The 18,835-nt window shown below is 49.0% G+C and overlaps 1 protein-coding gene across 4 annotated transcripts in view; it reads right to left on the reverse strand.

Moving 5' to 3' along the window:
• The window catches only part of CLU (clusterin), a 28,983-nt gene that overhangs the window by 5,705 nt on the left and 4,443 nt on the right, over positions 1–18,835 (reverse strand). The window contains exons 1-5 of one of the 4 annotated variants that reach the window (XM_059697551.1): positions 11,143–11,276; positions 7,074–7,199; positions 4,751–4,899; positions 2,401–2,571; positions 96–501 (exon numbers count right to left, since the gene is read on the reverse strand). In XM_059697551.1, coding sequence (XP_059553534.1) covers positions 96–501; positions 2,401–2,571; positions 4,751–4,899; positions 7,074–7,167 — 820 coding nt within the window. In that variant the 5' untranslated portion in view covers positions 7,168–7,199; positions 11,143–11,276. Of the gene's footprint in view, positions 1–95; positions 502–2,400; positions 2,572–4,750; positions 4,900–7,073; positions 7,200–10,694; positions 10,801–10,877; positions 10,902–11,142; positions 11,277–18,835 lie in introns of those variants that run through there. The other 3 variants (XM_059697549.1, XM_059697547.1, XM_059697548.1) reach the window with 3 other exon arrangements.

Genomic DNA, 18,835 nt, shown 5'->3' on the forward strand with positions numbered 1-18,835 from the left:
CAAGACGACGCATACCAAGTTCTTAGCATCTAATGGGTTTTTCAACAAGTTGTTGTTCCCATCCCTTCTCAGGGGGAAGGAGACATCTTTCTAACCTTCCGGGAATTCCATCATTGGAAACTCGAAGAGAGGTTCCTGGAGTTGGCTATCCATGGTCTGCTGAGCCTGGTGTATCATGTCAAAGAAGGGCCGGAACATGTCCTGGAAGTTTGGGATTCCAAACATGGGGAAAGACATTAAGTTTCGGGCAAAGCGGGTCTTGGGGAAGAGAGGCCTCCATGGGAATGAGCTGAAGGGTGGAAAGTGGTAGGGATCCAGGGGTTCCCGGTTGAAGAAACTGCTTTGGAAAAGTTCATCCATAATACTGGACATCTTTTCGAATCTGTCCTCCATGGTGTCCAGTACGTGGGCCTGCTGCCGGTCATTCTCCAGCAGGGAGTCGATGCGGTCACCGTTCATCCAGAAGTAGAAGGGAGAGCTCTGGTTCAGGAACTCCTCCAACTGCGGCAGGCAGAATGCGGAACAGTAAGGAGAAGCTCACGAGGGTCCCAACCTCCTGCACCTCCCTCTTGTTGAGACGGGCCAGGCCCAGCTCCTCCTCACTGCACTTTGGTCTCCACGGAGTCACACAGCATGTGACTGAAGGCCCCCCTGAGACTGGCTCCCTGGTTTCTGAACTGTCAGGCCAGTGCCCTTCCAGTCTACCCATCCCAACAGAGCAGAGTTAGGAAGACCCATGAGGCTCTAGAGCAGTGGTTCTAATAACATGACCCTTTAATATGCCGGGTACTCATATGTGGGTATATCTGCATGTGGGCGGACCCGCCTGGAGACGGATAGAGGAGTGGTGTCTCGGTTCCTAAGACCATTGAAAATATGTTTTCCGATGGTCTTCGCCAGTGGTCGGCAAACTGCAGCTCGCGAGCCACATGCGGCTCTTTGGCCCCTTGAGTGTGGCTCTTCCACAAAATACCACATGTGGGCATGCACGTACAGTGTGATTGAAACTTCGTGGCCCATGCACAGAAGTCGGTATTTTGTGGAAGAGCCACACTCAAGGGGCCAAAGAGCCACATGTAGCTCACGAGCCGCAGTTTGTCACTGTCTTAGGCGACCCCTGTGAAAGGGTCGTTCGACCCCCATAGGGGTCGCGACCCACAGGTTGAGAACCGCTGCTCCAGAGTCACAAGGCTCATCACTTGAGACTCTCTGTGGTTTTCTTTGGCAGCTAATGATCCCCACCCCTGCTCATCCAAAGACCAACTGGTATGTCTTCAGTGAGTAGCAAAACTTGAGTCCCGATTAACGAGGCTCACAGGGAAGGATGGAATCCACATTAATGTACTAAAAATCCTTAATTCCTTCCATCTAAGTGGACACAGGGCTGTGCCATACCATGACGTGATTTATGTAATCCAGCTAATAACTGCTAGATAAGAGTCTTCTAAGAGGTGGCAAATACCTGGCACAGGTGCTTTTCATGACTGTATTTCTGCACTTATCGCAGACTTTACCAATGGATAATGGCACTCTGGGCGCAAACGCAGCCAGAACTAATCAATTGCATCTGTGAGATGAAGCTGTGGCATTTTAATTATAATAAGAAAAATATTTATTTGGTCTTTGACCCTTTCTAACAAAGAGCTCCTAAAACCCTTTGAATTTCCTATGATGAGAACAATAAAGGTATCTTTTATGATTTTAATGAGGTGACTTTTAGAAAACACTCTTAAGGATGAAGGCTGGGGAAGGGAACCTTGATTAGAAGCTTGAAACTTTCAGTCCCACACTCTGATTTCTGGGGAGGGGAGAGGAGCTGGAGGTTGAATCAATCGCCAATGGCCAATGTTGCTGATGTTAATGAAGCCGCCGGAAAACCCCAAAGGACAAGTTCCCAGAGTGTGTGGGGTTGTTGAACACATAGAGATGTGGAGAGAGTGGTGCACCTGGAGAGAGCGTGGGAGCTACCTGCCCCTTTCCCCTGCCCTATGCATCTCTTCCATTTTGGCTGTTCCTTTTATAATAAACCTGTAATCTAAGAAGTAAAATGTTTCTCTGAGTTCCATGAGCCACTCTAGCAAATCAATTAAGGAGGGGGTTGTTGAAACCTCCAATCTATAGCGCAACAGTCAGAAGCACAGGTGACAACCTGGACATGTGATTAGCACCTGAAGGGGGTGTGGGACAGTCTTCTGGGACTGAGTCCTTAACCTGTGGGATCTGAGGCTATCTCCAGGTAGATAGTGTCAGAATTGAGTTGAATTATAGGACACCCAGCTGGGGTGGGAGAACTCGCACACGTTGGAACTGGGTGTAGAATAACAGAAGCATGTTTCACCAGGTTCTCCCCATTCCCCACTCAGAGCCTAGGCTGCACTCCACAGCGCTTCCCCATTTCACCTGGCGGCCAACCAGCCCTGAGCTGCTCCTGCAGACGCGCGCGTAGAACTTCATGCAGGTCTGCTTCAGGCAGGGCTTACACTCCTCCCAGAGGGACAGCATGGTATCATTGCACACTTCCTGGGACGCCTTCAGCTTCATTTCAGTATCCTTGGTATCAGTTAGGGCATCCTACAGCGGGACACAAAGCCAGGTCAGCCACGCAGAACTCACAGGCTGCACCCTCCCCAGCACGCACGGTGATGCTGGCCCTCCACCCAGGCCGACTTCCCACGTCTGGCCCAGGGTGTGCTCATTTCCACCCCAGCCCTGGCTCCCGTGTTCCCTCTTCCTTGCCCACCTAGCTTTAAAGATCCTTTCATCTTCAAAACCCAACTGTTCCTTAGTCCTCCCGGGCCAGTAGACCCCGTGTGGACATCTCCTTCTCTGACACACACTTAGAGTCTCTACCCCAGGATTTGCCTCTCACTTACACTCCACTTTCTATGCTCAACTTCTGGTGTGTAAAGGTCATCATCCAAAGCTCCTGGAGGCTCCCTGGATCTTAGATTCTGTTGGGACCATGGCCCCTGGCATGCAACCGGAATAGGCCAGCTTTCAAAGTCAAAGTCAGCACGATCCCCCAAACTCTCTAATGTGCCCTGTCATCTGACCCCATAGTTTTATACGAATTTATGCCAAGGAGTTCCTGCAATAAAGGAAAAGTCCTTATGCCTAAAGATCTTTGTTTCTATATGTGTTTATGGCAAAAAACAAATAAACAAAACAACCAACAACCTAGAATTAATTCAGATGTAAAACTAGGGGACAAGTTAAGCGAATTGTGGGACCTACGAAGGGTGGATAAGCACAGCACTCCAAGGGATGTTTATGTTAAGTTTCAGTAGTACAGTAAGCATTTTTCATGTTAAAAATTCCTGATTTGTCAAAAAAGCATAGAGGGAAATAACTAGTAAGAAACAGACCATATGTTAACAGTGAATTGTCCTTAAGTATAAGGATTACAGAAAATCTTTTCCTCCTCTGCTTTCCTATATTAAAATCTTGATGAATGAGCGTGTTACTCTTCAAAGAAGGATGAAGTAGAGCATGGAGGCGCTCTGAAGGTCTGACCAGGAGGCGCTCCCTGCTCTGTGCTGGGGAAAGCCGCCTTCCACTGAGCCCATTCGCAAGTGTCAGCTCTGCTGGTCACCTCCTTTCTTTCCGGTTCACATAGTCTTCAACTAAGAAGTAAATGGAATCCTTTTCCCAAACTTGATGAGCTTTATTATAAAATCTGGATTGTCAAATATCAAACTCCAACATTAACCCAAAGAATTCGAGAAGGAGACTTGCCCGTCCCACATGAGCGGCGTGAGGATTCTCACAGAATGGTGAGAATGAACACGGAGGCCGAGGACGGACACAAAATCTCAGAGAAAGTGAGAGCTGCACCCGGGCCAGCGTTTCCGGAAGTGGCTCCCATGAAACGGTGCTAAAAGCTGTCAAGAAAAATAAAACTGGGCTTCCTGTTCAACTTCATTGGAAAAACACTGGGCTGAATGAAGTTACATAGGTTTTCCTTCTTTTTTTTTAAATTGTTGACACTATCACAGATGTTCCCCACTCTCCTCTTGCCCCCCACCCCGGTTTTTCCTACATAGGATTCTCTACTGCAGAACTTTCCAGAGCCTTTAAAATGCTTTTACTATGCATTATGGATCATGAAGGTGGCAGGTGGCCCGATCTTAGCATCTCCTTCATTAGGGGGTAGGATGGCAATGGGAGTAGGTTTTTAGGACACCCTTAAGAAGACTCTTGATTTTTTAAAATAAATTGTTCATTGAATTATAGTGTTTTGGTTCTGTTGACTCATTAAGCGCAGCCTAGAGCTACTAAGTTCACTATTGGACTTAGCTGTTTCTTTTATGAAGCAGTTCAGAATTCTAGAAAGACATGAGGCAACAGCGTGCCTGCCTTAATCCCAAGGTGTCGCCCCTACTAGATAAGCTTTCTGAAAGTAGGGCGCCTTCCCCCTCCTACCCCATGACAGACCATATCCAAAGCCTACCTCAGAGTGTGCCCATAGTCAGGGTTTGGAAAAATCTATTGAAGTGAATCTGGGTATCAGGCCCTGAGCCAGGCTGGTAACAAAAGCAGATCCAAGATCTCACCCTTTGAGGCTTTCAAAAGCAAATAAACCCTCCCTATTTCTTAACCACGGTCCCAGTGTCAGGTGACACAGCCCTGGAAAGACAGAGGGCCAACGTGGCAACCCAGCAGGACACTCCAGGAGAAGCCAGGACCCCTCCCTGCCCCCTTCCAGCAGGGGGCGTCAAAGCAGGGCCACGGGCGCCGGGCTCTTCCTTACCTCTTTCTTCTTCTTGGCTTCTTCCAAGCTGATGAGCAGGGATTTGCGCTCATCGTTGGTGTGGTCTATTAGAGACTTGATGTGTTTCACCTCCTTGAAGGCATTTTTAATTTCCTTATTAACGTACTTACTCCCCTCGGTGGACATTTCTGCAAGAGAAGGGCGGGGAAGTAGAATGAGGCCAGAGGAAGAGATGGCACTGGGGGATATAAGCCTGGAACCTGCTGGAATGGTCAGAAAGGCAGTGGGTGCAGGGGCTTCCAGGCTGGGAACCTCCTGGCAGGCAGCCTTTGGGCCCCAGCTTTCCCTGACTCAGGTTCCCATCACAGGGCTCACTGTGGACCCAGAGTCCCGGAATCCAGGGCACCAACTGTTCACAAACACAAACCCTCGGGCGCCTGATGTGCCATGCCAGCTCAGCCTGGTTCAGTGACCCTGGGGGGGGCGGGGGGGTTAAAAGGCTTAGAAAAAACAGACAAGAGAATGAAAGCTGGGTCTCGGTGGGACACTGCTTCCCTGATGAGGAGACAGCGCCAGCGCCCACAGCCGTGTCTTTATTTTATAGCAGATGCCACGAGGCAGAGGAGGGGCGCGATCAAGATGTTAACAACATTCTCGTTGGTTTCAACCCTACTCAACTGCACGCACCTGAACTCTATCACACAGGCAGGTGGGGCCACGTGTTCGGACGATAGCAGTGGTTCTCAACCTTCCGGCCCTTTAAATACAGTTCCTCATGTTGTGACCCAACCGTAAAATTATTTCCGTGGCTACTTCATAACTGTAATGTTGCTACTGTTATGAATCGTAATGTAAATATCTGATACGCAGGATGGTCTTAGGCGACCCCTGTGAAAGGGCCGTTCGACCGCCAAAGGGGTCGCGACCCACAGGTTGAGAACCGCTGGACTATAGGTTCAAGCTCACAACTATATAGCTGTTGGCTAATTGTGCTGGGAAGGCTCTGCCCTCCAGCTGGGACTTGCACGTGGCAATGAGAGGACTGTGCCTCTCCTCAGTCCAAGGCTTGAACCTGTCCAAAACACTGGAGCCGCTCCCCATACTTGGGGCAGGCACACCCCAGAGGAGGGACAGGCACGAACTCCCTTCGGGCTGCACGCCGAGCCTGCCCAGCCACAGAAGAAAATTTCCCAGGAAAAAAAGAAATCCTGGAAGAGTAAGCGCTTACACATCAAAATGGGAAATGTTATTCTTTTGGATACAAGTCTTTCTGGAATTCAGTTTCACCAAACATCTGAACTTCTTTTCTCCAATTCATAGTGATGGAGACCCAAGGATGAATTAATAGCACTGTTCCTCGCGGAGACTGTGACCAAGACATAACACCATGTGACAAATGCATGGAGACATGTCACCGAAGCACCAGCCCGGGGCAAGGGCTGAGCCAGACAGCTCATGTGCGTGTCCTTTAACCCCCGGCCCTCTCATCGTCCGCACTGCACAGCGAGGTCACGACACCTGCCCAGGCTGACACAGCAGGGGAGCGGCAGGGCCAGACTCATACCCGGGTCTGATCTCAAGGCTGGGGTTTGTAACTATTACCCAGAGCAGGGGTGGGCAAACTTTTTGACTCGAGGGCCACAATGGGTTCTTAAACTGGACCGGAGGGCCGGAACAAAAGCATGGGTGGAGTGTTTGTGTGAACTAATATAAATTCAAAGTAAACATCATTACATAAAAGGGTGCGGTCTTTTTTTTTTTTTTTAGTTTTATTCATTTCAAACGGGTCGGATTCGGCCCGCGGGCCATAGTTTGCCCACGGCTGACCCAGAGGGCCGCTCGGCTAGAAGGATGAGAGTGGGCTGGAGGGAGGATGGGTTTTAGGAGAAGAGAGGACCACCAGCTGGGCTCTGAAGGATGACAGCTTCCCTTTAAACCATAACTCTCCTTCCCTACGAGCAGAGAATACGGAGCATGGGTTCCTGGGTGGGAAGGTGGAGATACATGTACTAAATGCTATGAAACTCAAAAACGGGAGCTCCCCAACGACTCAAATGGTCCAGGCTTTATGGACCTTCATGGAGGAGGTGTGGGTACCGGGCTGTACAGACTGGAAAGGGAACCGGCGAATGAGACCCAGCAGCCAGAAGAGGCCGGCGATACACCTGAAAATGCCTAGAAGCCAACCTGACCACAAAGAGCCTGGGCTAGGTGGCCGGGGGGGGGGGGGGGGGGGGTGTCAGAGAGGGGCAGGGCCCAGCAAACCTGACTTCATGCACAGGATAAAGTGGCCTTTAACCCTTGGGGCCCTGTTAGGGAAGGAGTGTGCAAGGGGGCGGGGGGAGGCCTCTGGTCTACTCACCCTGGAGCTCTCTCTGTGAGACGGCCGGGGCGCCCAGCACCTGCCCATTCTCCCAGGTCATCAGCAGCCCCACCAAGAGCAGCAGCGTCTTCATCTTGCCTCCGATTCTGGACTCCCAGCACGCCTCTGTTTGTGGAGAACAGGAGACTGTCATGGTAACGGCTAGACAGCCTGCTGGTTTCTGGCCCAGCCTGCCGCCTGCAGCAGCTTCCCAGGAGCCCCGCAGAGGCCTGGCCATTAGCTATCCCCTCTCAACAGGCATTGCTTCATTTCTACCCCCGGGGAAATGAGGAGAAAATATCAGACTTGACAATGGACATTTTCAAAAGAAAGTGGAGGCAGTGGGTACAGGGAGGAACCGCAAGACAGCAGCCCAATACAAAAGCAGCCAGAGTTGTGGAGTCAGCGCCCTGGGCTCCGGTCCAGGCCTTCCTCCCTACCTCCTGCACAGTAGCTAAATATGCCTGAGCAAGACGCACGCACTTTCTGCACCCAGAAAGGGGTCTACCTGAGGGCACCTGCTCATATGAAACAAACCCTGAAAACACCGCTTTTGGATCATCCGCGGGCCCGCTCCTGTCCCTCCATCGAGGGGGGACTGCCTCCCAGAGCCCCACCGCCCCCACGGGCATCACTAATCCTGCCCCAGCAGGCATCACCAACCAATCACAGCACGTCTCCCCACTGCGCCTCAGCACCACCACCTAAAACTGGTTTCAAGTGTCTGAGGCACCGATGGCCAACCCTTTGGGTTGGCGCAGGAGAATAAATCCATTTGCCATCCCCAGTGTGGGTATAAACGAAGAGTGGAGCCAGGAAGGAAAGAAAACTGTCTTCAGGAAATAGATAGGGAAGGGCAACGTCAAAGGCTTAACACTGGGACGCAGGCGTGCTGGGGCCCTGATGCCTCCCCAGGAGCAGTCCCTCTGGGAGGACATGGCCTCCGCTCTGCCAGGCCCTTCCACGTGGCCTCGTCCCTCTAATCCACAGCAGGGTGCCCTGCCAAGGTGTTCCTGCCACCACTCTGGGCCGGCTGCCCTGAGCCTGGAGACAGCCAGTCTTACATAATAGACCCTTTCCCAGAAGCTGAAGGTGTTGCATAAGCAGACACCCCTCCCCCCTGTAACCTACCCCCCACCAGCTGCTTATCTGAACGCACCCATTTCCCACAACAGAATGGGGAGTGGGGTGCCCCCTTCCTGAAGTTGTGCACATCCAAAAGCTGTGCAGGCCCATCTGGGCTGCGTGGCGGGACATTCCTAAGGCAAGCCTCTCCAGGAAAGTAATTAGTAGGGCAGCCGATGGTGGTTCCCCAACCAGCTGCACAAAGTGCATTAGCATCACGGAGGGAAGAGTGGGTCCTCGCCTTTCCCGAAGACAGGTGGGCGGCTGGGCCAGGGCGCGATGTCAGGCCCGCAGGCAGGTCCGGGTCTAACAAGCTCTGCCCTCGCTGCTCACTGAGGCCTGAAACGCCTGAAGCAGGGACAGAGCCTTTGTCACGCCAGAGAGAGAAAGCCAGCAAAATATACCAGGGGAGGTCCCTGGTAGCAATGACTTCCGAGAAGTCCAGAAGACGGGGCCTTGGGCCCTGAAGTGAGGCGAGGGAGGGTGACGAAAGGCAAGAGCACTGGATGAGGAGTCCAGAAGCCCAGCAGCCAGTACAGGGTCTCACAACTGGAGCCTGAGCTTCATGGGGAGCCACTGACGTCAGAGCCAGGAAAAAGATCAGTCTCCTGCTCGATCCCTCTGCTCCAGAGAAAGAATGGGGCTCCCCAAGGCCCCCAGCAAGCTTGTGGCAACCCCAGGATGAGAACCCAGCTCTCCTGAACCCCTAGTCCAGTGTTCTTTCCTTGACGCCAAGTCACTTAAGTCTCTGAGCGTCAGTTTCTTCGTCTGTGAAATGGACCTGATGTAGACCTCAGAGATGTGAATGTGTTCTGTAAACACAAGGTCTTATAGGACCATAGTGAGTTCCGACTACTTCACAATTTGATGTAGGACCAAGTGTGAGCACTGGCAGGGCCCTCAGGGGAGTGGGGGCAGGTGGCCGTTTGGAGAGGCGCAGAGGAACAGAAGTGGACACACAGAGGCCACCTGTGGTCCCTCCCTGACTGTGTGGCTTTGCCTTAGTGAAATGACCTGCTACTTTAGAGCACCTATGAATCACCGGAGAGCAGGGGGCGGGTCTTGTTATAACACTGATTCTGAATCTGCTTTTCTAACAAGCGTACAGGTGATATTGATAATGCTAGTCCCAGGACAGCGCTAGAGCAGTGGTTGCGCGGCTACCGGCCCTCTCTGTCTTTTTTAAAAATTTACTTATTGATTTGAGAGAGAGAAACATCAATTTGTCTCTCCACTTATTTATACATTCATCGGTTGATTCTTGTACGTGCCCTGACCAGGAATCGAACCTGGAACTGTGGTGTATGGGGATAATGCTCTACCAGTGGTCGACAAACTCATTAGTCAACAGAGCCAAACATCAACAGTACAACGAATGAAATTTCTTTTGAGAGCCAAATTTTTTAAACTTAAACTATATAGGTAGGTACATTCTTATTAACTTAATTTGGGTACTCCTAAGGCTTAGGAAGAGCCACACTCAAGGGGCCAAAGAGCCGCATGTGGCTCGCGAGTCGCAGTTTGCTGACCACGGCTCTAACCAACAGAGCTAGCCGGTCAGGGCCGCACCTGCCCTCTTTTTGCACCTCCTCTCTCATCTCCTGGCCCGGGCTCCTGTCTGGCAACTGCTCTGATTAGACAAGTCACCCCAAAGCCCTCTTCTCCCCACCCTTACCTGGCAGCCTTTCCCCCAGGGGGGGCTTACCCACCCAGAGGGCGCCTGGGGAGGGCTTGGGGATCTAAGCAAAGCTTATACACCACAGGGCTTAAAGCTCAAGGCCCAAGCTCCTACTCTACTTCCTCCACGAGGGCAGAAAACTAAACCGAAAGAGAAAAATAAGAAAATAGTTCACCTGTAATTCACACCATCCAGAGGCAAATATTACCTCTGTGGTATCTTTCCTTCTATTTCCTATGCATTTGCATACAATCAGATTCTTTACATCCACTAGATCAACTATTCTTTAAAAGTAGGAATCTGCTTGTGGATGCATAATAATAGAGTCCATTTTCTGATATGCTCTGTGTTGCTATCCCACAAGACTAGACATTTAAATTGTAATTCCCCACTATTATAATGAACACTGTCACGGGCATCCTTTTATTGTAGCTGCACCTTTAAATTCCTAATCTTTCTCTTTTAAAAAAAATATTAATAACAATCAGCTTCTCTTTTTAAAAATTAGGTCCAGAAATTCTGGAAGGTCAAGTGGCTCTGGTTCTAATCTCTATTCTGACACCTCCCTGCTGTTTATCTTTGGAGAAGGCCCTGCGCCTCTCTAGGCCTCACAGTATCAGCTATAAGATGAGCCGGTTGAGTCAGACGTCTGACGTCTGATGGGGGTTGAGTGACTCTCCTCTGCTGTTCCCTGGCGCATTCGGAAGCAGAAAGAGTAGGATTTATGTGGTTGTAACATAGAATTCAATCAAAACCTCATACTTCTAAGCACACTACCCGGAGAACTAGAAAACTCTGAAGCAAACAAGGTGACTCACGCACGCCAGCTGGCAACACCCCGGGAGATGGTACCTTTCCAAGGAAGATGCTGCGGAACGGCCCCAGGTGCAGGCAGGCGCTGCCGCTCATCAGCCTGGGTCTCTGGCAATTAGACGTCGGTTCTCCAAGTCTCGGCTTCCCCAGCTTTGCAAAAAGAGGCTCCTTACACCTGTCCTACTTACCCACACCATTGTGGTTGCAGCTAATGGGCCGGATCCCAGCCGGTGCACCGCCCCCAGCAAGCTGGCCTTCTGCCCGCTGCCTGGTGGCAGGGCTCCGGCTGCCTATCTTCTCAGACTCCCTCCTCTGCAACCACAGATGGGTTCTGACACCCCTAGGACTACTAGCGATCGTCCTCTCTTCGCCTGCCTGCCACCCCGCCCGCCCATCAGTCCTTCTGCCCCGGAGAGGCTCTGCGCAGGGGTAGGGAAGGTGGGGACCTCTCACCGGTCAGTGGTGCCCGTGCGCTCCTCCTGGCGACGCGGCGTGGTAAGCACCGCGCGGCGCCGTATTTATAGGGCTCTGCCTCGTATACACCCCCTTCGGGGCTGGCTGCAAACCTGCGTGACTCACGCCCAAAGAATGCCGGGGAATGCACGGGAGCTTTCTGGAAGCTGGCGCGGAGGGAGGGGGTGCGGGGGTGCACGGGTGCGGGGGTGAGGAGATCCGGTGCAGCACCCGCCTGGGGCGCGGGGAGGCGCAGCGGCGCCGGGAAAGACCGCGCAGTCTCTAGGGGAGACAGGCCCTGGAGTGCACCGGGCTCGGCTCCCCCGGGACTCGGAGCTGGAGGATAGCGCCCCAGGAGGGGCCAGCTCAGCGCCCCTCTCCTCAGGGTTCCTGGTATCCACTGTGCTCCCGGCTGTTCCCGGTCCAAATTAAACACCGCAGTTCTGCAGCCCTATTGAATGTTAATCTTTCCTATTGAACGAACATAGGCCACTCCTCTTGTTTTGTTTAGGTAGAAAAGAAGAAAAATAATGGGGGGGGGGGGGTGGGAGGGGTGTTATGCTAGAGAAGAAAGCATGAAGTACTGACTTCCCGAACCATCCCAGTGCCGGGCTGGCCAAGAGGAGGCAGAAATATGTATAGAAGGATAAACATAACATTTATTTGGGGGAACCGGGCCTTCCTGGCCCCTGGATCGCTGGCCTTTAAGCAAGTATTGTCCCCATCCACTCGGGACCCAGCCGAGCAGGGTCCCTGCAGCCCACACTTGGTTTGGTGCACTATCCCTGCAGCCTTCCAGTTCTTAACAGCCCTTGAACAAGGGCCCCCGCATTGTCATCTTGCACCGAGCCTCGAAAATCACCAGTCCTGTTTCCCAAGGGGCTCACTTGTCTCCCTACGTCCCAAGTTCCTTCTTCCAGGAGGAAGCTTTTATCTGGATTCTCTGTCCAGGGATGTGATGGGGGACAGAGGGACCGGAGCCATCGCGGTACCCCTGACAAAGAGGGGGCCCACCCAGACGCCCCTCACATATGGCTACTTCTTGGGGAAGAAGCAGAGCCACCCCTCCGGACCGCCGGGATGTGTGAGTGCCAGGAGAGAGGTCAAGGGGCTGGAGGTTGGATCTCTCACTCGTGGGGGGAAGATGGGAGGGCTGGGCAGGTGTGGGCAGCCTCGTGTGAGTGGCCAGCTTTGAAAACCATGTGAGATGAAAGGGTTCAGAGGAGAGCTGTATAGTCAGGGGCTGGTTTTCCTGTTTGTAATTCTGGAGGTACAGCTTGAGACCCAGGCCCTGGTTGCCCAAAGTCTAGGGGCCACTAGGACCCCACCCCTCTTCAGGAGGGAACCTGGAGAAAGCTTCTGGCCCTGGGAAGAAGGAAGGAACCTGAACATAGAATCCTGACCATAGTCAGCTCTGCACTGAGGGGCCGGGTGACCTTGGACCAGTCACTTTGCCCTCAGGGGTTCTGTTCCTTCTGGACCAGGGCTGGGTGGTCCTGACTCTGTTTTGTATCATCTCTAAGGTCCTCCCTCCCCCCTCACCTGAGACAATGCCAAGTGTGAGAAGATCATCGGCCCAGAAGAAGAGAAAAATCCAGTGAAAATTTGGAGCAGTATTTCTTCCTGGAGGGTTTATTTTCCTTTAAAAGAAAAAAAAAAAAAGTCTAATGATCAGTAACAGCTACATTTTCTCTGGACTCTGCCTCCTCCTCACTGTGTCAATGCCTGAGGTCAGAAGAATTGTTTCTGAGCCCGCTTCTTGTAACTTTTCTGTTCTCTGCCTCCCCCAGCATCTGGCACAGGAGGCATAACTCTGTGATAATTATATTTTTAAAAGTGGAACTTTGGAGGACAGGCAAGAAGATCTGCCTTAGTCAGCTGAAGGAGGGGAAGGGAGGAGGGGGAGAAGGGACTAGGAGAAAATAACATAATTCACAGCCAACACTGTGGTCCCCTGGGAATGATGACTTGATCACTCCGGCTGCAAGGCAAACAGGGCTCAGAAGATTTAATTTTAAGGGGAAAAGTGTGAATTTTGAAATGCATAAATGCATCCCTGGATTACGACTGTTCTAAGTAAACCACAGAGGTCCACTGGTTCAGCCCTCACACAATTCCTAACCTCCCTGCCCTGTCATTGCTTGCCCTTTGACCTTCTGGACCTTGCCTCTCCTGCAGCCAGGGGCTCAGCCCTAGGCCTGCCCATACCAGAAAGGACTGGCCACAGCCCCAAGCAGGATCACCCGTCCCTCGCCCAAACACTCTAGATTAGCTCTTCGTTAGTTGCTGAGTCACTTGGCTGATTCATTACAATTCATCATCTTTTTGGCAATGCTGCTTTGAAATCATTCTTCTCCCATGTGGACGTAGGCAGTCATGTTTGGGATTTTAGCCTTGATTTCTTTTCTTGGGGAGCCAGCACTGGGAAGGGGGGAGGAGGAAAGTAAAGAGCCTTATGTTTGTCTGTCTCTTTATGCGTGGCCCACCACCTCTCCCCTCCTCTATATCCTTGTTATGTGTCCCCACCCTTGCCCAGCTCAGTGCCACCAGCATGACAATCTAACCGTCCCTGATATAACTGGAACAAGCGGGAAATGGGCAAGAGCGGTACTCGGTGGCCTGTAATTAAGAATCACTCTCTAGGCTTTAATTATTTAATGAGTGCATTCAGTCAATTACAGGTTATGAACAAGGTCATGGATAATAGTCATATAGAGTAACATTAGCCCACAGCTGACGTGGAGGAACCCGAAAGTCCACAAACATTCGCTTCATCAGTTGTGTTGCCCTTATCTTTCCATCTTGGATCTTTTTTGGGGGAAAGAGGTGAGACTGTAAGGAGACAAATATTCCTTAAACCAGTGGTTCTCAACCTTGGCTGCACATTAGAATCACCTGGGCATCTTTTTAAATTCCTGATTTCTGGGCCTCATCCGAGAAGATTCCCAGGTGATTCTAATGTGCAGCCAAGGTTGAGAACCACTGCCTAAAACCATCTTCAAGGTTACTCACGCTCTGGAATGGCTACATGGTCTGTATTTCACTGCAGAGCTGGTCAGCTCTAACCATTTGCTCCAATTCACCGATTAATGGGCATTTTATAAATTGGACCCCAGATCTACCTGTGGTGAAATCTACTTTTCCCACAACCACCTGGGATACAACTAGTAATTCTTTTAGGCCAGTGGTTCTCCATGGAACTATCCAATGGGATGACCCGAGAAGAGTTTAAAAATGACCACTTCCTGAGCGCCACCCCCAGAGGCTGTGATTAGATCAATCGGGGTGCAGCCAGATAGAGCACCCAGAGTTTTTTAACTCTCCACGTACATGTAATGTGCTTTCCAGTTGACACATTGCTGGCTTACAGTTTGCCCATCTGTTCCTCAGAGCATCTCTAGGTCCCTTTTTAAAGTATGTGGTATTCCTCTCACTTTACAGAAGGGAAAATTAGAGGTCAAGGAATCTTAGCAGGTTTTTGCTTACACTGGGCTGAAATCTGCCTCCTCATAACCTCTTCTCTCTATCTTATTTCTAAGGCGCTATATGTTAAAGTCTAAGGCCCCTTTAGCACAGCCCTTCAGACGTCGGAAAACAAATGTTCCATCTCAAGCTAAATGTGTTTCTTTTTACAGGTCCTCTGCCCTCTTCTGATGCAGCGAGGCCCACAGATACCTCGCTCTGTGCGTGCCTGCCCCTAGCGTTTCCATTCTGTCCTGGTCCCCCTTGTGCAGCTTTAGGAGCAAACAGGAAACACCAGCTTGGGCTGGCGGGGTGAGAGGGTGGCCAGGCACTGCCTGTGATTTGGTACGAAGCTTCCCGGGCCCCCAAAGCACCGTCTGCTGAACTGTGCGTTGTTATCACACACTCTGCTTCCCGAACTGTTTCACGCTGACCCTGCGGCAGGCTGTGGTGAGCCAGGAGTACACAGACACGGAAACAACTGGCTGCAGTTTCACTCCAAGATTTAGGGAGAAAAGTTAATATTTAATGAGGAATCAATCTTCTTTCTCTCTTTTTTTCACTCGTTCTTCTTGAAATCCTCTCTAAAATCAGGCTTCCAAGTAATGGGAATACATTATTATTAAGAGTGTGTGTGAATATAACACGTATATGCATAGTATATTACCTATATAACCTATAAGAGATTTTGCCTGTTTCTTTTTTAAAATAACCATGAAATCATATTATACATATTGCTTTGCAGTGTGTTCTTTTCCACTTAAAATATTATGGGCATCCCTTTAAGTCAATACATAGATCTAACCCATACTTTTTGGTATTTTGGTATTTATTCGGCCATTCCTCTATTTCAGCTTTTTCCGCCACTGTAAGCTGGGCCACAGTAAACAGCCCCCTGTATGTATCCTAATATGTTGGTGCCTTTCAAATAAATTGGTATAAAGTAGAGTCTCACATTGAGATTGCTGGAGATTGCTGTCCTTTTGAACTTTTGCCAATCTAATGGGTAAAATAGCATTTTTGCTACCTTCTCCATCTCTTCATCTAATTATTGTTTTCAGCTATTAATTTTTAAATAAAGTTTCCTCTTGTCGTGTATTGACTTGATATGATTTCCAATTCACTTATTTGTGACGTGGGTGAAGTTGTTTCGATCTGTTTGTGACTTAAGTAGTTTACCGAGGAGGCTGTCAGGATATTGTCATGACGAGCGTGGTCATGGATAAGCACTCAGCTGATGACGGCCACTGCTGGGGGCTTTTCGATAAGAACACGTGGCGAAGCAGCTATGGCAAAGGGGCCTTAGCCTTTAAATATCAAGAGTTTGTGAGGCCTCCCCGAGAGCATCCAGTGTGGGCAAGGCTATGCGTTGCTGATCGAAATAGCTCTCCCAAGAGCTTTGGAGCATTAACTGCTGCCTGGATAAGGCGACTTACCAGCCGTGGTGGAAACTCGCAGCGGGCCCAGGGAAGAGACCAGCTTGCCTGTCAGCACTGGAGCCCTCATTCCAGAGCAGGCGCTGTCGCATCAGGGCACTTTTACTTTCGTGCAGGCCGCTGACTGTCAGCTCTCGGCTGACTCAGCCGTCTCTCCCCAGTACCAACTGCACTAAAGGCACACCTCATCTAAATCCAGGTTTATTCCTTCATCTCCCCTTGCCTGGAACAAGAGTGTGATTAACCTACCATTGCTTTGGGATGTGTTATTTCTTCATTTGGCTTATTAAGAGACATTCTCCTGTATGCTTTTGGCTCGTGACGTTATGGTAATTCCCGCAGTGAAGTTGTGTTCAACTATTGGCAACGTCAGTCTCCGTGTCTGAGCATGGTTTTGCTCCCTTCCAAAGCACTTCTTTTGTGATTTGCCTATTCATCTTGTCTTCTTGTTTTCTTGAGTTATTCCTCCTTTTCTATCAATTTGTAGGAGCACTTCAAATGAATAAAGTAACCCTATATGTGCTGCAAATGTTTTTCCCAGGCCAGCATGTGTCTTTTACCTTTTGACCATGGAGGCTTTAAAATGTTTTATGTAGTGAAATTTGCTTAGCTTTTCCTTTATAGTTTCTAGGTCTCCTGTCTTGCTTAAGAATGTCTTCCTCTCACTAAAATATGAACAGTTCTTCTCCTAATTTTCCTCTAGCTTTCTGTGTTTATTTTTATATTTAGATACTTAGTTCAAATGGTGTGAGTGTGTGAGTGTGTGTGTGTGTGTGTGTGTGTGGTGAGTGATGCGGTGTGTGTGTATGCATGTGTTAGTTTGTGAAGGAGGGAAGTGAAGGAAGGATCTAACTTTCATTTCTCCCAGATATATAGCCAATTATGTCAACATGATTTATCAAATAAACTACCCTATTCATGCTGAGCTGAAATGCCAGTTTGTCATCTATGAAGTTTCCCAAATAAACTTGGCTCTGTTTTAGGACTTTCTAGTTCATTCCTCTGATTTATATCCTTATTCATGTGTAACATATTGTTTTCATTACATCACTTTAAAACAATATTTAATTTTGAGAAGGTAGTCACCCTCACTCATCCTTTACAAGTTTTCTTGGCTATTTGTAGACATTAATTTTTCCATATAAAATGTAAATTAATTTTTTCAGTTGAAAAGAAAAGGTATTATAATTATAGTTGCAGTAATTGCACATATAGTTTTGGAAGAACTCACATTTTTGGGTGCTTTCTTCCTATTTAGAAACATGTCTAGAAATAATTTAAACTATTATTTTTATTTCCAAATGAATGTTTCTTTTATTGAAGGTATGAATATAATTTTAAAATATAAAATAGTACTTAATTAAAAACAAAGCATTACAACTTATTAAAAATAAATCAAATAATATTAAAAAGTCCCAACATAGCAGTCTTCCACCCATGACTCACCATTCCTCTACCCTGCCATCTCCTCCATCCCCAATTAAGTAAAACCATTAGTTTTATATTAAAACAAATATCATTTTATTATGATATGGCATGCAACTTTTGTATCATTTTATTAAATAAAAAGAAAATCTTCAGATTTTTGCTACTTCTGTCATTATGGCAGTGGAAAAATTAGAGGAATCCTGACCAAGCATATTATACTGAAAATTTTCACATTATAGTTCAAACATTCCTTCTCTTTCATTCAGCTTTGTGCTCCCATTCTCTAAGGTATGGCCTAATAGGTACTTAATAACTTCTTGTTGTTGTCTGAGTTAATTTTTCAATTAGTGCAATATAGGATCCCATTTATTTCTTTAGTAATCTCACCCTATTTTTTTATTTGTATCAAAACTATGATGTCCATGAGGCTAGGGAACATATCCCCCGTACCAGCACAGCTCCTGGCTATGTATTTGTTTAATAAATGAGTGAAAGCCTTGCATAGCCAATATAAACTAGATCTTTCCTTCTGAATTACTAAGCTTCATCCTGAGACCTGGGACCTCAAACTGCAGCTGGGTCAGAGAGACCCAGAACATCCAAAAGAAGGCCCAAGGCCCCACAGCAGCTTGCATTGCTTCACAGCTGAGCCTCACCTTGGCACATCCAAATCCCAAACAAAGAAGAGGAATCTGCAGAGCTCTCAGTAGCTCCTGCTGGGTAGCCTCAGGCAGAGGCTAAATTAGCACCTCCTTAGAGATCCAATAGCCAGTGTACCCAGTGGTCAGAGTGGGACCATCCAGATTACAACTCCTCAGATCCATAAGGGACACACTCAGGGGGCAGACTCAGTGAGCATCAAAGCCCCACTGAAGCAAGTCTTGCCCCGGAGGGGTATCTCCAGTACAGAAGTTCTCCCACTGCAGACACAGCTGATTCTCACAGCCAATTGGCCTGAAGGTCAATTTCTCCCAGTGATACCAACTACAATCAAGGCTTAACTACAATAAGACTGTGCACACAGCCCACAAAGGGGTGCACCAAGAGTGTCCACCTCAAGTAATTGGGGATGCTGAGCTACTGGGCCCTATAGGACACCTAGCACAGAAAGCCACTCTATCAACACAGGGAAGCAGCCAAAATGTGGAGACAAAGAAACAGGTCACAAATGACAGAAATGGAGGAAAGCAAACTACTGGATATAGAGTTCAAAACCATGGTTATACGGTTTTTTAAGAATTTTCTAGAAACCGCTGATAAATTTAGTGAGACCCTCAATAAATCTAGTGAGACCCTTGAGGTTATGAAAAAGGACCAACTAGAAATTAAGCATACACTGACTGAAATAAAGAATATTATAGAGTTCC

This window comes from Myotis daubentonii, chromosome 5, assembly GCF_963259705.1.
Source record: "Myotis daubentonii chromosome 5, mMyoDau2.1, whole genome shotgun sequence".
Taxonomy (NCBI): domain Eukaryota; kingdom Metazoa; phylum Chordata; class Mammalia; order Chiroptera; family Vespertilionidae; genus Myotis; species Myotis daubentonii.